Below are 18,028 nucleotides of genomic sequence, written 5' to 3' on the forward strand. Positions count from 1 at the left end.
CCAACAGAAAAAAGAGCTTGTATCTCAAAGGGGAACGTGTTAACAAAACGAAACTTCTTACAGTCACAGCTTCATCATCACCAGGAGAAGACAAACACCTTCAGGACAAAGAAACGAAGCATGCAGCTTGCTGAAGGTTCCCCCACCCCACCCCCACCCCCACCTCACAGGTTCCCTCAGGCCTTCCATGGCTGCCTCCACCAGCATCTCCAGCAGTGGCAGATGGGCGCATGAGCTGGGCATAGAAGGAAACACGGTGTGCAGTCCAGAAACACCCAACACAGAAGGCAATAGTCATTGCTAAGACGAGATTTCACCCCAAACGGAAAACATGAAGAACCGGAGAAGACTTAATACTTATTTTGTGCCACATACTTTGATAGTGTATTGGGACAGTAATGACTCAGGACTGATCTGGAGAGAGGGGAAAGGAATTTGTACTTATATATGGGGTGGGAAAGCCACTTTGGAGTCGATGGAGTAGCTTCGCCTGGAAAGCTGTGCTGAAGAAAGTGTGACACTCACTTTCTCCCATTGCCATGGAAGCTCTGCCCATCCCAGGCTGCCCTGACCTCCGACTCCGCTGCAGGAGAACTGCAGTCATGCTGTGATCTCTAAGGTCAAACGGGTGTTTGGAAGGGATGGGAGAAGAAACCCAAATGTGGTTCCTCTCTTCGCTTTGCAAAACAGGTCCCGAGGAAAGCCTTTCTCAAGCATCTCAGTTTGTATCAACACAATCCTGAGGTAACCTTGTCTTCTTTGTGCAAACCTCAAAAAATGGAGGAGGGAAGATCTTCATGGAGGTGATTGTGCCCTTGTGCCCATGGCAGATCCTGAGGTTGGCCCGGACTGTTCTCCAGCTCTCATTCCAACATGGCATCTAGCTGGTCAGCAAGATCATCAAACATGCTGCCGATGTCGTCCAGGATGCTGACGGTACTCTTGGATTCTGCAGTGGAACTGAAGGCAAGAGACATCAATGAGGTTAAGCTGATCCCAATTCCTCTACAACGGGTGTCAAACTTAAGGCCAAGCCTGCGGGGTGCTTAGATGTGGCCACAGGATGCTTAGATCTGGCCCATAGGGCCGCCCTGGAAACAGCAAAGGACCGGACTGGTGCCTCTGCCGGTGAAAACAGAGCTTGGGAGGGCTGTGCACGGCTGTTCTAGGCTTTGTTTTTGGCTGCCACAGCCTCCTGCAGCCCTCTGCCAATGAAAATGGAGACAGCCCCACCCCCACCCCCCGAGCTCCATTTTCTCTGGCAGAGGGTTGCAGAAGGCCGTCACGGTCAAAAACGCAGCCCAGGAGCCCATTTTTGCTGGCAGAGCACTAGGACCACAGGCGCCACCGACACGTGTGACATTATGCTGCTCACATCCCCTGGCCATGCCCACCCCGGGCCCCTGAGGTCAAACACAACCTTGACGTGGCCCTCAATGAAATCACGTTTGACACCCCTGCTCTACAAAACTCTTGCCTTTAATACGACTTCCTAATACTTCTATCCTCTGGTTACTTAAATCTGAGCACATATAATAGCAGTAATCTCACCCTGCCTTTCTCTTGTTTTGCTTTTTCACCTTTTTACTAAATACTTTTGTTGCCAAGAGTGGATAACTCATAGAAGACAGACGATGGCTACACCTTCTCATGATAAAGAACCAGCAGTGGCTGTTTCACCCAGCCTGTCTTGTCTGCTGGACTTTCTGGCTCGTCAAACATCTCTGGTCCTTCCCCACCCCTTCCCATCCTCAGGAGTGCCTTACTCTGCTGCTTGTCCATCCTCTTGCTTGATCTTCTCTTCCACAGCTTGCAGAGCAGCAGCCAGAGAAGCGCTGGTCTCCTCCAGTTTCTGATGCACGCTCTCGGTGCTCTCCACTGAGGGCCCAGCCATTGAGGAGCGAGGTGGCTTGATTGGCACTGTCTGAGGAGGCTGCCCTCCGGGGGACAAAGGCTTAGCTGGGCTGGAGCAGAGGGAAGGAGGTGTGCTTGAAGGCTTGATGGTGGGGGTGAGCTGCTTGGCCGGTGAAGGTGCTGGTGTGCAGCTGGCACTCACTGACTGGAGGACAGGGTGGACCTTCGGCTTCGGAGCAGTTGGGGGTGGTGTAGGCTTTGGAGATGTGGGTGGTGGGGTCCCATGGACACGTTTCACCTCTGCAAGAGACAAACAGGACACGCCATGACCTCTGTCTATTAGAGGAAACAGCCATAACATGGAGATTCTACTTGGCAGGACTACTTCTAACGTCTTCTATCATTAGGAAGACAGTCCAGTTTTTACTAGAACTGGATTCAATGGATATTAAAGATGATAACAAAAAGAATCCCGAGTTCCATTCAGCAACTAGGAAATATTAACACACAAGCTTGCAGTTTCAGGCACACAATTCCATTCTCCAGCCTGATTCCCAGAGTACCCCACACATACGTACACACACAATCTCCCATGTGCTGCCCAACATTTCTCTCTGAGCAGCTTATTGGTACCTAGCTATGTACATGGATAAAGAAGCCCCTTGGCAGCCTCAGAGCACAAAGAAGTAGCTGTGAAGCCCCCCACTAAAAACCATGCTATGTGGGTTCCCCAGGAAGAGGCTTTACCTGGGCTGCCAGGGCCGGGAATTGGAGCCCTTTTTGTGGTTGGCGTGGAAGGCCCTGAGGTTTTGGGTGGCAAGATGGGCTTGGGAGAGACAGGAGGCTTGATGGGCTTCTTGGTTTCTTCACGGGGGATCTGACCCGAAGCCCCTCCCCCTCTCTCTTGCTGCTCTGTGGGGGCTGAGGCCTCCAGGCTGCTCATCTCAGAGGTCGGCCGGCGCTTGACGGTGCCCATGCCATTGTGGTACACTGACAGCTGGGCCATCTCCTGCTCCTTGTCTTTCAACTTTGGCCGCCTCTTCACAGTATCGGATTCTGTGAGGATGAACTTGACATTGTCCTGTTGACACTGCTTTGCCCGGATCCTCCGCTTGAGAGTGGCGCTGGCCTCCACTCTGGAAAGGTCGCTGTGCCGATGGCCCAGGGACAAGCCTTCCCCACCTTCGGCCTTGGCCAGGCTCATCTGCCGGGGACGCTGCTTGATAGTCAGGCTGCCCTCCTCAGCAAAGGGGATATTTTCTCCTGAACCATTCTGTGGGGCACTCCCACTGTGCTCTGCCCGCAGCCGTTCCACGGGGCCACCGTCTTTGACCATGTCAGACTTAATGCTGTCCGAGCGTTCACGGCGAGCGGCTGCCACAAGACCAGTCACAGGGCCACTGATGGTGCGTCGGCGGTTCACCACCTCTCCGTCTGGTCCGATGGCCTCTTTATGCTTGACGGTGGCCAGAACAGTTGCAACACGGGCATGTTCCGGACTGGCTGAGCGTATAACCACACCAGGCTGCAAGTAGTACCCATCAGCCCCCTTTTGCAGGGCAAGAGCCCGCCCCCCTCCACCGATAGATGACATTTCTAACATGGCAGCAATGCTCTTCACACTCCCAGCACTGCCTGTCTCCACGGTGCCCCCATCACTCAGCAGTTTCTGGTCCAGCTCTTCTCCCTCCTCTCCCTCTTTGTTAAAATCATCTGTCATGTTGCTGCTGGAGATGGCAGAGCTGGAACGCTTGGGCGGCGGTGGTGGAGGACCCTTCTTCTTGGGCCGCACAGCAAAGGACTGGCTGCGATTCACATTCTTGTCAGCACCTGACTGTGCCCGGACAGAGTGGCTGCGGCCGACCCTCCGCTGCACAGTGGCATAGGGCCCGGCATCTGGCACCAGCAGCTCATCCCGCTCCTGCTCACTGTCAGACATTGCATAGCGATTCAGACTGTGGGCTCTCTTCTTGGGCCGACCTCCCTCCTCCTCACTCTCTGCACTCTGGGGTGGCAGGCACAGCACCGGGATGGAGATGGGCAAGACCGGCACAGCTTGAGCCAAGGGGCCTGCAGCTTGAGCCTCTCCCTCCACAGGTTGAGGCAGGACATAGGCAAAGCCCCGGTGCGTAGGAGACTGCGGCAGTGAGCGAGGGGACATGGGTCGGTCAGTCTGTGGCAGCAATTGTGGCGTGGGTTTTACTTTGGCCGTGGCATGGGGCACCCCAAAAGCCTGAGGAGAGGATGGGCGGGGCTTGGTGGGAGTTTGTGGAGGGGTGTAGTGGCCTGCAGCTGGAGGGAAGGATTGCCGGGGTTTTCCAGGCACTGGTGGGACGCTTGCCCTCTTGATGCTGTGGCCATGTCGGAGGCTCCGCACCTCTTTGGGCAGGGTGGCTGGAGGCTCCTTCCCCTCTTCTGCTAGGTGCTCCTGGCTTTTGGACACTGCAGGGCCAGGAGATTTGGGTCCATCTCCCAGCAGTTCCTGGGAGCTACTAATCAGCTTAGCTCTCCCACTCAGGCTGTTCTCGTGGACGAGGCGGGAGGGATGCCGGTAGACCGTTCCGTCCCGGAAGTGCGTCACATGGTTGGCCTGTTTCTCGGGCCCCTCTTCACTGGTACCTGTCATGGCCACCTGCAGTTCGTTGCTCAGCTCACTGTCCTGGAAAGTGGACATCTTGGGGGACTGGCATTCGGCCGTTTCCTGCGAAGGAGACTCTATGGCCACCGTGTCCTGTGACTGTGGTGCGCCCTTTTTCTTCAGTGTTCCAGATTCATACTTGATGTATTCAGCTTTCTGGATCTCTGCCAACTTTTTCACAGCTAGCATCAGCTTCTTCTGGTGGCCTAAGCAGATACGAGAGATCAAAACTGGTTAAAATTTTAGCAGTCTTTATAAATAAACCTCCAAACCAGTACAACTGTGTCTCACTCGGTCTACTAAGTGAGAGCCAGTTTGATGTAGTGGTTAAGGCATGTGTCTAGTCTTGCCTCAAGCATGAAGCTAGCAGGATAACCTTGGGCCAGTCACTTTATCACAGCCCTAGGAAGGAGGCAATGGCAAACCACTTCTGTAAAAAAAAAAAACATTGCCAAGAAAAATGAAGGGACTTTTCGAGGCGGTCTCCAGGAATAACACAGGATTGAAGAGAAAGGGGAAAAAAGATCTATCACAGATCTTAGTTCAGCCATTTCACCTGCCAGTGTCCCTTTGGTTCCCCCCCCCCCCAGTCAACATTTTAGTTGACTGCTTAGTACAGCAGCCCTGAGCTACAATTTGCCTTGTCTTGTCCTGGTAGGGCAGTCATTTTTCTTGAACCCTGAACAGATGGGCTGTTTGGTTGGATGGCCAGCTGATGCCCAATCTTGCCCAGTTTCAGTGGTTTCAGTGTCTGTAATCTCTCCCCTGGCATCTAGATTAGACATGAGGAATGGGGGAAAAAACCCCACTTCCTTGCTTCTTCCTCTTCTTCAAAGCTCAGAATTTGTACCCTTTCCAATGTTTGGAAGAACCCCAAGGAATCTGTAAAGATCAGTGCTCTACTTTTAAAGATGCAGAAATATTCATGAGTCTTCCTCTCCCTCCCTTCCCAGTTTTCTTTTTAAATAGTTTAGCCGTTAAAAGGCAGCTGCTGTCCGCTGTACCACTTGAAGGAACCTCGGCAAAGACACTTTTTCTCTTGTCTAGTTAGGTCAGGGGTGTTAAAACTTGATTTCATTGAGGGCCACATCATGTTATGTGTTTGACCTTGCGGGTCGGGGTGGGTGTGCCCAGGGAGCATGTGGCCAGCTCGATGTCACTCGTGTCAGGGGCACCTGTGGTGGCCCGAGCGCTCGCCCAGCAAAAATGGGCTCTCGAGCTCCGTTTTCAGCTGCCTCCTGCAAACCTCTGCCAGCAAAAATGGAGCTTGGGAGTGCCTCCTACAGCCCTCGCGAGCTCCGTTTTCGGCTGCGACAGCCTCCTGCAACCAACCCTCCGACCTCCGTTTTCGCTGGCAGAGGCATTGTGAGATGGTCCTTCCCTGTATCCAAGGCAGCCCTGCGGGCCAAATCCACCCCGCAGGCCGAATCCAGCCTCTGGGCCTTGAGCTTGACACCCCTAAGTTAGGTTATCGGTATTCAACATTTGGGAGATACTTAACTGCCAGAAACACGGCTTCTTTTGAACCAATACGTGACATCATACATCTTCTGTATATGCACTTTCTCCCAGCCAATACCAGCTTCATTGCCAAGACATTTGAGGCCCAGTCACAGTATAGGCTGGGCTTTCCCAGCCTGGCATCCTCCAGAATAATAGAAGTTGTAACTTCAAGACATCCTGAAGGCACGAGGTTGGAGAAATTGAGGCGGACTGAAACACCCTACTACAGTATGTCCTCCCATCTTAACTCGGAACCAAAACACACAATTCATGCATAGAGGTACACAACGTTTAAAGTTTCTGGTCAAAAATGGAGATGCCTCCACGCTCCCCTCACCCAGTTTGATGATGCCGATCTCCTGCAGATCCTCCCAAGTGATATCGGTGATAAAATCGATGTTCTCGTAGCCATTTTCCACCAGGACTTTGTAATACTGTGCCAGACCAATCATGGAGAGCCAGAGAGCCAGGTTTGCCTGGGAGGGACAGAGGATACACCATGTTTCCCCAAAAATAAGACCTCCCTGAAAAATAAACCCTACCCCCCCCAAAATAAGACCTCCCTGAAAATATTTAATCACATGCGGAGCTGGTCCCCACCATTTCCTCTGGTTAGGGTAGGGAGCTTAGAGCTGGAAATCAGGTAGGACAGCAAGAGGAGCCCCGTCTTGCTCTACATGCCCCTAAATATTAAGACATCCCCGAAAATAAGGCCAAGTGCTTATTTCGGGGTTCAAAAAAATATAAGACAGGGTCTTATTTTTGGAGAAACATAGTAATAAGCCAGTATTTCTCAACCTTGGCGACTTGAAGAGGTGTGGACTTCAACTCCCAGAATTCCCCAGCCAGCGATGCTGGCTGGGGAATTCTGGGAGTTGAAGTCCACACCTCTTCAAGCCGCCAAGGTTGAGAAAGAGAGTAACAAGCCGTTTCACAGAGCAAGAGGCTGCAGCCCCAGAATCCCCCAGTGGTGTCCACCCACCATCCTAACCATCGGTGTCCAATCGATGCCTTCCGTGTTTTCTGCCTAGTTCCTTTTTTTTTCTTCCCACATTAAACATGTCGTAATTTGAAAAAGTCTCGGAGGAATTTCTGACCTCTTCCCCGTAATTAAAAACAGCCTTGAAATGCTACTCTACCCATTGTCGATTAGCAGAGCTCCTCGGAGATTTTTCAAATTACGTCTGCTTAATTAAGAGCTGCTGCTGGACTCTTGGAGCCTGTTTATCGCTTTCTGCCAGCTAGGAGCCAGGTTCTTTTGCTGACAGGTTCTGTTCCAAGAAGGGGAGAAAAAAGTTTGGGTTTCTCCTCATCTAGGTGGTCCTCGACTTACGACCACAACTGAGCCACAAAGTTACGTTGCTAAGTGAGGAATTCGTTTTGTTTTCCATTTTACGACCTTTCTTGCTCAGGGACACTGCAGCCGTCATCAAATATGAACCAGAGTATAAATCACATGATCTTGGGGATGCTGCAGCGGTCATAAGTGTGAAAAATGGTCATAAGTCACTTTTTTCAGTGCTGTTGTAACTTCCGTCACTAAATGAACTATTGTTAAGTCAAGGACTACCTGTATTTAAAGGAAGGCAGTTCTATGCAACTCTAAAAAGGAAAGGAAAGCCAAGTATACAGTAGTCCTTCACTTACGACTTAGCGACCATTTGAAGTTATGATGCACTTCTCTGGGAGACGTTATGATCCCATTCCAAAGTTCCAGTTGCCACTCCGCTCCTCCCAGGTTCACATGACCTCATTTTGGGACACTTAGCAACCAGGCCACATTTTCGGCCATTTGCAGCATCCTGTGGTCACATGACCACATTTTAGGACGGTTTTGCTGAAAAATGGCATTTCCGGTTTGCCACAAAACCAGGCCCATAGTCAAACGTTGGTTAGCTTAACTGCAGTGTCATTCACTTAATGACTGCCGCAACAAAAAAGGTTGCAAAATCAGTCCAGTCACACGGGTGATCATGTTTACCAACCATCATGGCTTGCATGTTGGGCTGGCTCCATGTCGGTGGTAAGGCAAGGTGTCAGCCTCCGCTCTCTACAAGTTTATTGTTTTATTGCTCAGAGTAGTCTGTCTCCTGATTTATGCATTTACTACTTTGCTTGCTACGGCTGTCATGGTAACGGGGTGGGGGGAAGAAGTGCTGGAGGAGAAATGGAGAGTTTTCTTCAAATGTGTTTGGCAGTTGGAAGGCAGGCTGATAACAGTCAAGGTTAACGGCCGGAGCATGCCAGAGGGATGAAACCATCTGAAGATGCACCCCACGTGCCACCTAGGGGGGACGTGGATTGGACAAGACTGACTGGACTACAGGGAGGAGGGCTTGGGGCATATTTCTTATACGTGTATTCCGCACATAGGGGTAGTCAACCTTTTTATACCTACTGCCCATTTTTCTATCTCTGTTAGTAGTAAAATTTTCTAACCGCCCACCGGTTCCACAGTAATGCGCCGTGTATCGTCGTCTGCGCATGCCTCTAGCGCATCGTGGGTTGGGTTGGGGGGGGGAACGCTGGCTACCAGCTCTGCTTGTCCGTTACAGCTGGGTGGTGTGGTGGGGGAGATGCGCGAGCTTTTCCGGTCCTCGATTTACAACCATAACTGAGCCCAAAATTTCTGTAGTTCAGTGAGACAATTGATTGAGTTTTCTCCCATTTTACGACCCTTCTTGCTACAGCTGTTAAGTGAATCACTGCACTTCTTAGCAATCTGGTTGTTAAGTGACTCTGACTCCCGTATTGACTCTGCTTGTCAGAAGGTCGCAAAAGGGGATCACGTGACCCTGGGACATTGCAACCGTCATAAATAAGAGCCAGTTGCCAAGCATCTGAATTTTGACCATGTCACCGTGGGGATGCTGCAAAGTTCTAAGTATCAAAAACTTAAAAATCATTTTTCTCAGGGCCGTTAGAACTTTTGAACAGTCACTAAATGAACTGTTACAAGTCGAGGACTACCTCTGTTTGTTAAATGGAGGTGACTTCTGCATGATTGTTATGAAAGAATTCTAGCAATGAAGGAAAGTCTGAATCATAACGGCGCCTCTCTCTGAGTTGAACCATGGCACGAATCCTGCTTTAAGAAGGTCTGCAGAAAAGCAAAATCTCTGTGGTGCTTCAGGGACCCCGCCAGGAGCAGATACAAAATTGTGCCAAGTCACCCGCAAACCAACAGCTGAGTCTGTTGCTGACATACTCTGGGATTTCTGGATATTTTAGGTTAGTGCCAACCCTGAAGCTGATCTGACAGAAGCCATTTTTTTTCACCTTCAATGTTGCCAGACTGGAGCTGAGGGATAGGGAGGGAGGAATAGAGATAGGTGAGGTTTTGTAGCCAAAACAAAATACTTTCTCCTGGGAACCAAGGATATTCTCACACCTAGTCAGAGAGAGAGAGGAGGAGTGACGCTACCAGGCAACCGGATAGCACCCTGATTGGACCCTGTGACTGATTGGGGGAAGGGAAAAAACTTTCAATTAGGTGAAAACCGTGGGAAACTTCAGAGTCGGTTTTCACCAGAACTGTGCCAATATGATATACCGTATTTTTCAGAGTATAAGACGCACCTTTTTCTCCCCCAAAAAAGAGGGTGAAAATCTGGGTGCCTTTTATACTCCGAACGTAGCCCTGCCCAGCTTCTCAAACGGAGGTTTCAGAGGCTGAAAAAAGCATCAGAAACGGAGCTTCAGAAAAGAAGCCCCCAAACAGAGCTTTGTTTCAGAAAAAAAAGCCCCAAACAGAGCTTCAGAGGCTTTTTTTCGGAAGTTTGGTTTTGGAGGCTTTCAGAGGCAGAAAAAAGTTTTTTCCGAAATGCCGTTTCAGAGGCAGAAAAAAAAAAGCAAGGCACAGAGCTCACAACCAAGGAACCTGTTGCTAAAATTCACCTCTGGAAACAGCTGATTGAAGGTATTCTGGGATGCCGATCCACCTGCCAATCAGCTTTTTTCTTATTTTCCTCCCCAAAAACTAAGGTGCGTCTTACACTCCAAAAAATACGGTATCCAATAAAACAATGTTTTTAAGGAATCTACCTGCCTCGGAGTTTTGTTTGCTATGGGTGTATTACTTGGAACCCTGAGAGGGCTTCCGGCCTGGCCTACATCTCCCCAACCCCAAATGCAGCAAAATATGAGGTCACTCACTGGCTTGTATTCTGGAAGCCACTCGGGAATGTTGAGGTTGTTGATCTCAGACGTGATCTTCTTTCGGTGTCCCGGCTTGGTAACCCCAATGGCCGTCAGGTCCTAAATCAAAAAGAATTTCCCCGTCATTCGAGTCCCAGAAAGCAATAAGCACATATTAAAAATCTCAAAAGCATTTGGAGCTAGGAATCAGGAGTGAAATCCAGCAGGTTTTGAGTAGTTCGGAGAAACTGGCAAATACCACCTCTGGCTGGCTCCAAAGTGGGGTGGGAATGGAGATTTTTCAATATCCTTTCCCTGCCACGCCCACCAAGCCACGCCCACAGAACCGGTAGTAAAAAAAATTGGATTCCATCACTGCTAGGAATCGCTAGAATATTTGTAGCTCAGGATTGAATTGTGGAGTCCTTGGGGCTCCCTAACCTTGGTTGTTTTCTTGCAGATGTTTCATGAGCTAACTATGTAACATCATCAGTGCTGGAAGACAGGAGGGTTTGCTTCTCATCTTTTTTATATATATATTTATTTATATATATATATATATATATATATATATATATATATATATATATAAGCTTCAGCTTCGTGCTTCTGGGAGCAATGTGTGATCGCAGCTGTTTCTTCCTTTTAACTGCTAGTGGGGGTTTGAACTGATTGGGTGGGAGTTTGGCTGTGCTCTGATTGGATGGGGTTTTTTTTGTGGTCTGATTGGCTGTGTCCTATTTGGGTGGGGGCTTGGTTGTGCTCAGTTTAGTCTGTGTTGCAGAGGGATTTGAGCTGGTGAGCTGCATAGCTGTTGTTTGGCTTTGTGGTCGTGCTACATCTTCATAGTGGGTGTCAGTCTGCTGCATGGAGGGGTTTGAAATGGCTAATGTTGCAGCTGCGGTCTGGCTTCTGGTCCTTGGTCGTGCTTCACGATCAGTGTGGGTTTGGGTCTGCTTTCTGGGTGGATGTGCGGTGGTGACATCCTGTGTGGACCTCGTGAGTGTGGGTCTGGTGTCATTCCTCGTGTTAGGGACTCGTTTGTCAATAAGGGCGGGTTTCCAAATGGCTGGTAGGCGGGAGGTATCATCTCGTTTGTTCATGCTGTGTGGGCGTTTTTCTATCTCAATGGCTTCTCTGATTATTCTGTTGTTAAAGTGTTCAGTTTTGGCGATAGTTCTGGTCTTTTTAAAGTCAATATCATGTCCTGTGACTTTAAAGTGTTGGACCAGGGAAGAAGTTGGTTCCTCTTTTTTGAATGAGTTCTTGTGTTCTTCAATGCGTGCACTTATTCTTCTGTTGGTTTGTCCAATGTATGTGGAGGGGCAGGCGGTGCATGGGATTTCATATACTCCTTGATTTTCTAACTCAATTTTGTCTTTGGGGTTTCTTAGGATGGTGGATATTTTTCGGTTTGTGCAGAATGCTGTCTTGATGTTGTGTTTGTGGAGGATCTTGCTGATTCTGTCTGTGGTGCCTTTTATATATGGGAGGAGGGCTGTGCCGTTTTCTTGTTCTCTGTCTTGGATTTTAGTGGGGGGTTCTTTTTGGATTAGCTTGGTAATCTTATTTCTTTGGAATCCATTGGATGTTAGTACATTAGTGAGAGTGTCTAGTTCGGTTTTTAGGTGTTGTTCGTCAGCTAAGCATTTTGTTCTGGAGATGAGTGTCTTGGCTACGGAGTTGATCTGTGCTGGGTGGTGGTGTGAGAGTGCGTGCAGATAGCGGTTTGTGTGTGTTTTCTTCTGGTAGATGGTGTGTCCTAGGGAGCCATTGGGTTTCCTGTAGACTAAGACATCCAGGAAGGGAAATTGGTTGTTAACTTCTGTTTCCATGGTGAACTGTATTTTGGGGTATAGGCTATTGAGGTGTGTGAGGAAGTTGTCAAGTTTTTCTTTCCCGTGTGGCCAGATTATGAAGGTGTGGTCTACATATCTGAGCCAGAGTTTGGGCTTGTGATCAGATTTTTCTAGAGCTTGGGTTTCAAAGTGTTCCATGTAGAGATTGGCAATGACAGGTGAGAGGGGTGATCCCATGGGTGCCGTCTGGAGAGCCGAAACACAGACCACCCTCAAGACAGACATGCACACCAACAAACTCCGAAGACTACAAGAACGCCAGAAACAAACCCCTCCCCCTTCACAGCCACACATGAACCTTCTTTGTGTATCTTCGGGAGACCATAGAGCTTAGGGCATCTGGATGATTTCTCTCTGGGAATGATTCTTTGTTGGATTTCTTCGCTGATGGGGGTGGCTTTTATTTTGGATCTAGTGGTTTTTTCTAGGTAGGTGGTGGGGTCTGTGTTTAGGGGCTTGTATGCAGGGTCTTGGAGTAGGTTGGTTAATTTGGTTTGGTAGTCAGATGTGTTCATAACCACCGTGGCGTTGCCCTTGTCTGCTGGTAGGATTATTATGCTGGTGTCTTTTTTCAGGTTAAGTAGTGCTGTCTGTTCCTCTTTGGGTAAGTTGCTTTTGGGTGGCTTGCTGGTGCAGAGGATATTGGAGATCTCGAGTCTGATTTTGTTAGCGTCATCGGGGTTGATTTTGGTCAGGCTGGTTTCAACTCCGCATATAATGGTTTCGTGGGGATGTATTTGGGAGTGACTGCAAAGTTGAATCCTTTGGAAAGGACATCGGTTTCAGCTTTGGTGAGGATCCTACCTGAGATGTTATGCACTGTTTGTTCATGTGTGGCTGTGAAGGGGAGGGGTTTGAAATGGCTAATGTTGCAGCTGCGGTCTGGCTTCTGGTCCTTGGTCGTGCTTCATGATCAGTGTGGGTTTGGGTCTGCTTTCTGGGTGGATGTGGTGGTGACATCCTGTGTGGACCTCGTGAGTGTGGGTCTGGTGTCATTCCTCGTGTTAGGGACTCGTTTGTCAATAAGGCGGGTTTCCAAATGGCTGGTAGGCGGAGGTATCATCTCGTTTGTTCATGCTGTGTGGGCGTTTTCTATCTCAATGGCTTCTCTGATTATTCTGTTGTTAAAGTGTTCAGTTTTGGCGATAGTTCTGGTCTTTTAAAGTCAATATCATGTCCTGTGACTTTAAAGTGTTGGACCAGGGAAGAAGTTGGTTCCTCTTTTTGAATGAGTTCTTGTGTTCTTCAATGCGTGCACTTATTCTTCTGTTGGTTTGTCCAATGTATGTGGAGGCAGGCGGTGCATGGGATTTCATATACTCCTTGATTTTCTAACTCAATTTTGTCTTTGGGGTTTCTTAGGATGGTGGATATTTTTCTGTTTGTGCAGAATGCTGTCTTGATGTTGTGTTTGTGGAGGATCTTGCTGATTCTGTCTGTGGTGCCTTTTATATATGGGAGGAGGGCTGTGCCGTTTTCTTGTTCTCTGTCTTGGATTTTAGTGGGGGGTTCTTTTTGGATTAGCTTGGTAATCTTATTTCTTTGGAATCCATTGGATGTTAGTACGTTAGTGAGAGTGTCTAGTTCGGTTTTTAGGTGTTGTTCATCAGCTAAGCATTTTGTTCTGGAGATGAGTGTCTTGGCTACGGAGTTGATCTGTGCTGGGTGGTGGTATGAGAGTGCGTGCAGATAGCGGTTTGTGTGTGTTTTCTTCTGGTAGATGGTGTGTCCTAGGAAGCCATTGGGTTTCCTGTAGACTAAGACATCCAGGAAGGGAAATTGGTTGTTAACTTCTGTTTCCGTGGTGAACTGTATTTTGGGGTGTAGGCTATTGAGGTGTGTGAGGAAGTTGTCAAGTTTTTCTTTCCCGTGTGGCCAGATTATGAAAGTGTCGTCTACATATCTGAGCCAGAGTTTGGGTTTGTGATCAGATTTTTCTAAAGCTTGGGTTTCAAAGAGTTCCATGTAGAGATTGGCAATGACAGGTGAGAGGGGTGATCCCATGGGTGCCGTCTGGAGAGCCGAAACACAGACCACCCTCAAGACAGACATGCACACCAACAAACTCCGAAGACTACAAGAACGCCAGAAACAAACCCCTCCCCCTTCACAGCCACACATGAACCTTCTTTGTGTATCTTCGGGAGACCATAGAGCTTAGGGCATCTGGATGATTTCTCTCTGGGAATGATTCTTTGTTGGATTTCTTCGCTGATGGGGGTGGCTTTTATTTTGGATCTAGTGGTTTTTTCTAGGTAGGTGGTGGGGTCTGTGTTTAGGGGCTTGTATGCAGGGTCTTGGAGTAGGTTGGTTAATTTGGTTTGGTAGTCAGATGTGTTCATAACCACCGTGGCGTTGCCCTTGTCTGCTGGTAGGATTATTATGCTGGTGTCTTTTTTCAGGTTAAGTAGTGCTGTCTGTTCCTCTTTGGGTAAGTTGCTTTTGGGTGGCTTGCTGGTGCAGAGGATATTGGAGATCTCGAGTCTGATTTTGTTAGCGTCATCGGGGTTGATTTTGGTCAGGCTGGTTTCAACTCCGCATATAATGGTTTCGGTGGGGATGTATTTGGGAGTGACTGCAAAGTTGAATCCTTTGGAAAGGACATCGGTTTCAGCTTTGGTGAGGATCCTACCTGAGATGTTATGCACTGTTTGTTTCATGTGTGGCTGTGAAGGGGGAGGGGTTTGTTTCTGGCGTTCTTGTAGTCTTCGGAGTTTGTTGGTGTGCGTGTCTGTCCTGAGGGTGGTCTGTGTTTCGGCTCTCCAGACGGCACCCATGGGATCACCCCTCTCACCTGTCATTGCCAATCTCTACATGGAACACTTTGAAACCCAAGCTCTAGAAAAATCTGATCACAAACCCAAACTCTGGCTCAGATATGTAGACGACACCTTCATAATCTGGCCACACGGGAAAGAAAAACTTGACAACTTCCTCACACACCTCAATAGCCTATACCCCAAAATACAGTTCACCATGGAAACAGAAGTTAACAACCAACTTCCCTTCCTGGATGTCTTAGTCTACAGGAAACCCAATGGCTCCCTCGGACACACCATCTACCAGAAGAAAACACACACAAACCGCTATCTGCACGCACTCTCACACCACCACCCAGCACAGATCAACTCCATAGCCAAGACACTCATCTCCAGAACAAAAAGCTTAGCTGATGAACAAAACCTAAAACCGAACTAGACACTCTCACTAACGTACTAACATCCAATGGATTCCAAAGAAATAAGATTACCAAGCTAATCCAAAAGAACCCCCACTAAAATCCAAGACAGAGAACAAGAAAACGGCACAGCCCTCCTCCCATATATAAAAGGCACCACAGACAGAATCAGCAAGATCCTCCACAAACACAACATCAAGACAGCATTCTGCACAAACAGAAAAATATCCACCATCCTAAGAAACCCCAAAGACAAAATTGAGTTAGAAAATCAAGGAGTATATGAAATCCCATGCACCGCCTGCCCCACAACATACATTTGACAAACCAACAGAAGAATAAGTGCACGCATTGAAGAACACAAGAACTCAGTCAAAAAAGAGGAACCAACTTCTTCCCTGGTCCAACACTTTAAAGTCACAGGACATGATATTGACTTTAAAAAAACCAGAACTATCGCCAAAACTGAACACTTTAACAACAGAATAATCAGAGAAGCCATTGAGATAGAAAAATGCCCACACAGCATGAACAAACGAGATGATACCTCCCGCCTACCAGCCATTTGGAAACCTACCCTTATTGACAAACGAGTCCCTAACACGAGGAATGACACCAGACCCACACTCACGAGGTCCACACAGGATGTCACCACCGCACATCCACCCAGAAAGCAGACCCAAACCCACACTGATCGTGAAGCACGACCAAGGACCAGAAGCCAGACCGCAGCTGCAACATTAGCCATTTCAAACCCCTCCAATCCATACATGCAGCAGACTGACACCCACTATGAAGATGTAGCACGACCACAAAGCCAAACAACAGCTATGCAGCTCACCAGCTCAAATCCCTCTGCAACACAGACTAAACTGAGCACAACCAAGCCCCCACCCAAACAGGACACACCCCCAGCCAATCAGAGCACAAAAAAACCCCCATCCAATCAGAGCACAGCCAAACTCCCACCCAATCAGTTCAAACCCCCACTAGCAGTTAAAAGGAAGAAACAGCTACGATCACACATTGCTCCCAGAAGCACGAAGCTGAAGCCTGAAGATGACGAATGAGACTTATATACCAGTGGCTTGCCCTGTCTTTGTTGGTGGGAGTACTGTTGGTGGTTCGTTGATTAGGGTGTTGGTTACTGATTGAGTTGGTAATTCCTTGATTGGGATATTGCCTTTTTTAATTGTAAGTCTAGTGTTAATCCTGATGTTAAATCTCTGCTCATCTGGCTGTTGATTGTTGGCAAGGAGGTGTTATGGGTTTTTTGTTTCCTTTTTGGCTTTTTGATTGTCTCATTTGAATGGTATGTAAATGTTGTTTATCTCTATGTGTCTGTTGATGGCTGATCGGTCTGAGTGCCAGGCTTTCAGGAATTGTGTAGCGCAGGGGTCCCCAACTTTTCCAGCTTGGCAGACCAGTGGGGTGGGGGGAGAGGGGACGTTCTGTGTGAGCGGCGGGTGGGTGTACAAGCATGCACAACTCCATTTGCACAAGTGCCCACTGCTCATGCAAATAGAAAACTTTGCACATGAGCGAGCCACCCTCCACTGGCGCAAGTAGAGCTACAGGCCTGTGCACGCTCGCCCTCTGCTTGCATGGCCCGGTTTTGAAATGGGCCACAGTCTGGGGGTTGGGGCCCCCTGCTCTAGCATTTTTGGACTACGTTTGGTCTGGGAATGGCTGTGAAGGCCCAACCACATAGAAAATAAAGCTGCACCATCACCATACACATGGAGTAAGGCAAAGTCAAACTGGCGCCTGCTATGTCACCTTTTCAGGGTGTTTGTTCAGTTCTCAGCCTAGCCAACCACTTTCACAGCCCTTCATTAGTCTGGAAAAGCCACATTTCCAATGTCTGGTCTTGGTCTCCAGAGGATAAAGTCCTTATTCTTCACACTCTTGTCCAAATTTGTCACTACCTCCCTACCGCCCAGAGTCCCTTGGGTGAGGTGGGCAGTGTAGAGATGTGATAAGTAAATAAAATAAAATTCCCATTTACTTTTCCAGTCTCCTGTCTCTCTTTATTCTTGCCCAAGTGACTGACTGCACCAGGCCAATTTTTGCCCTTTTATCCTTTTGCTTTAACAACATTATCTTATTTACATCTTTCAAAATGTTGGAGCTTCATCTTCATGACTCTTTCAGTCTATTATAAATATTCTTAAATTCTATAAAATTATAAAAATTCTTTTTTTTTTTAGTAAAGAAGTTTTATTTCCATTTTCCAACAACCTATTCAATATACAGTCTCTTATTCAACATTAGTCATTAACTTTCATTTGTTACTTATTCGGACCTGCCCAGCTACCACTTCCTTCCTTAACAAACCTTTCCTCCTCCCTTCTCTACTTTCTTCTACTTTCTTCATCCTTCCGCTCCTTCGCTTTTCTACATCCTCTCCTCCTTCCCTACTCTTCTCTTCCACCCTTTCTAACCCTCTCTCTTTCCCCTTTCTTCTTCCTCTCCTTTCCCCCTTTTCTACCTCTCTCTTCCTACCTACTTTCTTCCTTCACTCTCTCCTCTCCTTTCCATTCCTTCTGAAATGGCAGCTGAGCAGCCCGATTTCATTTCAAATTATTTCTATTTCTTAATTACATATCTTCAATCATTCCTTTACATTGATCCTTCATCTCCCCTCTCCCCTTCCTCCTTCCTCCTCCCACCCGAGACTTCCCAGTACAAAGTACAGGGTATAAGACTAACAATCATAAATTAAAATACAACATAAGTCATAATCCATAGTCACTCCTCTCTCTAAGACCTTAACTCCCCTTCCAGAAACAAAAAAGTACATTCTTCTTCCAGTCCATTATATATCAGTCCATTCCACTCCTAAAATCTTCAGAATCT

The 18,028-nt window shown here is 48.1% G+C and overlaps 1 protein-coding gene across 3 annotated transcripts in view; it reads right to left on the minus strand.

Annotated features, from left to right (window-relative positions):
* Window positions 1-171: 171 nt before the first annotated feature.
* The window catches only part of CASKIN1 (CASK interacting protein 1), a 164,953-nt gene continuing 147,096 nt past the window's right edge, over window positions 172-18,028 (minus strand). For all 3 annotated transcript variants that reach the window (XM_058157039.1, XM_058157038.1, XM_058157040.1), the window contains 5 exons: window positions 10,151-10,252; window positions 6,333-6,471; window positions 2,602-4,698; window positions 1,767-2,154; window positions 172-960 (listed from right to left, as the gene is read on the minus strand). In XM_058157039.1, the coding sequence (XP_058013022.1) occupies window positions 864-960; window positions 1,767-2,154; window positions 2,602-4,698; window positions 6,333-6,471; window positions 10,151-10,252 (2,823 nt within the window). In that variant the 3' untranslated portion in view covers window positions 172-863. The remainder of the gene's footprint in view (window positions 961-1,766; window positions 2,155-2,601; window positions 4,699-6,332; window positions 6,472-10,150; window positions 10,253-18,028) is intronic.

This window comes from Ahaetulla prasina, chromosome 14, assembly GCF_028640845.1.
Source record: "Ahaetulla prasina isolate Xishuangbanna chromosome 14, ASM2864084v1, whole genome shotgun sequence".
NCBI lineage: Eukaryota > Metazoa > Chordata > Lepidosauria > Squamata > Colubridae > Ahaetulla > Ahaetulla prasina.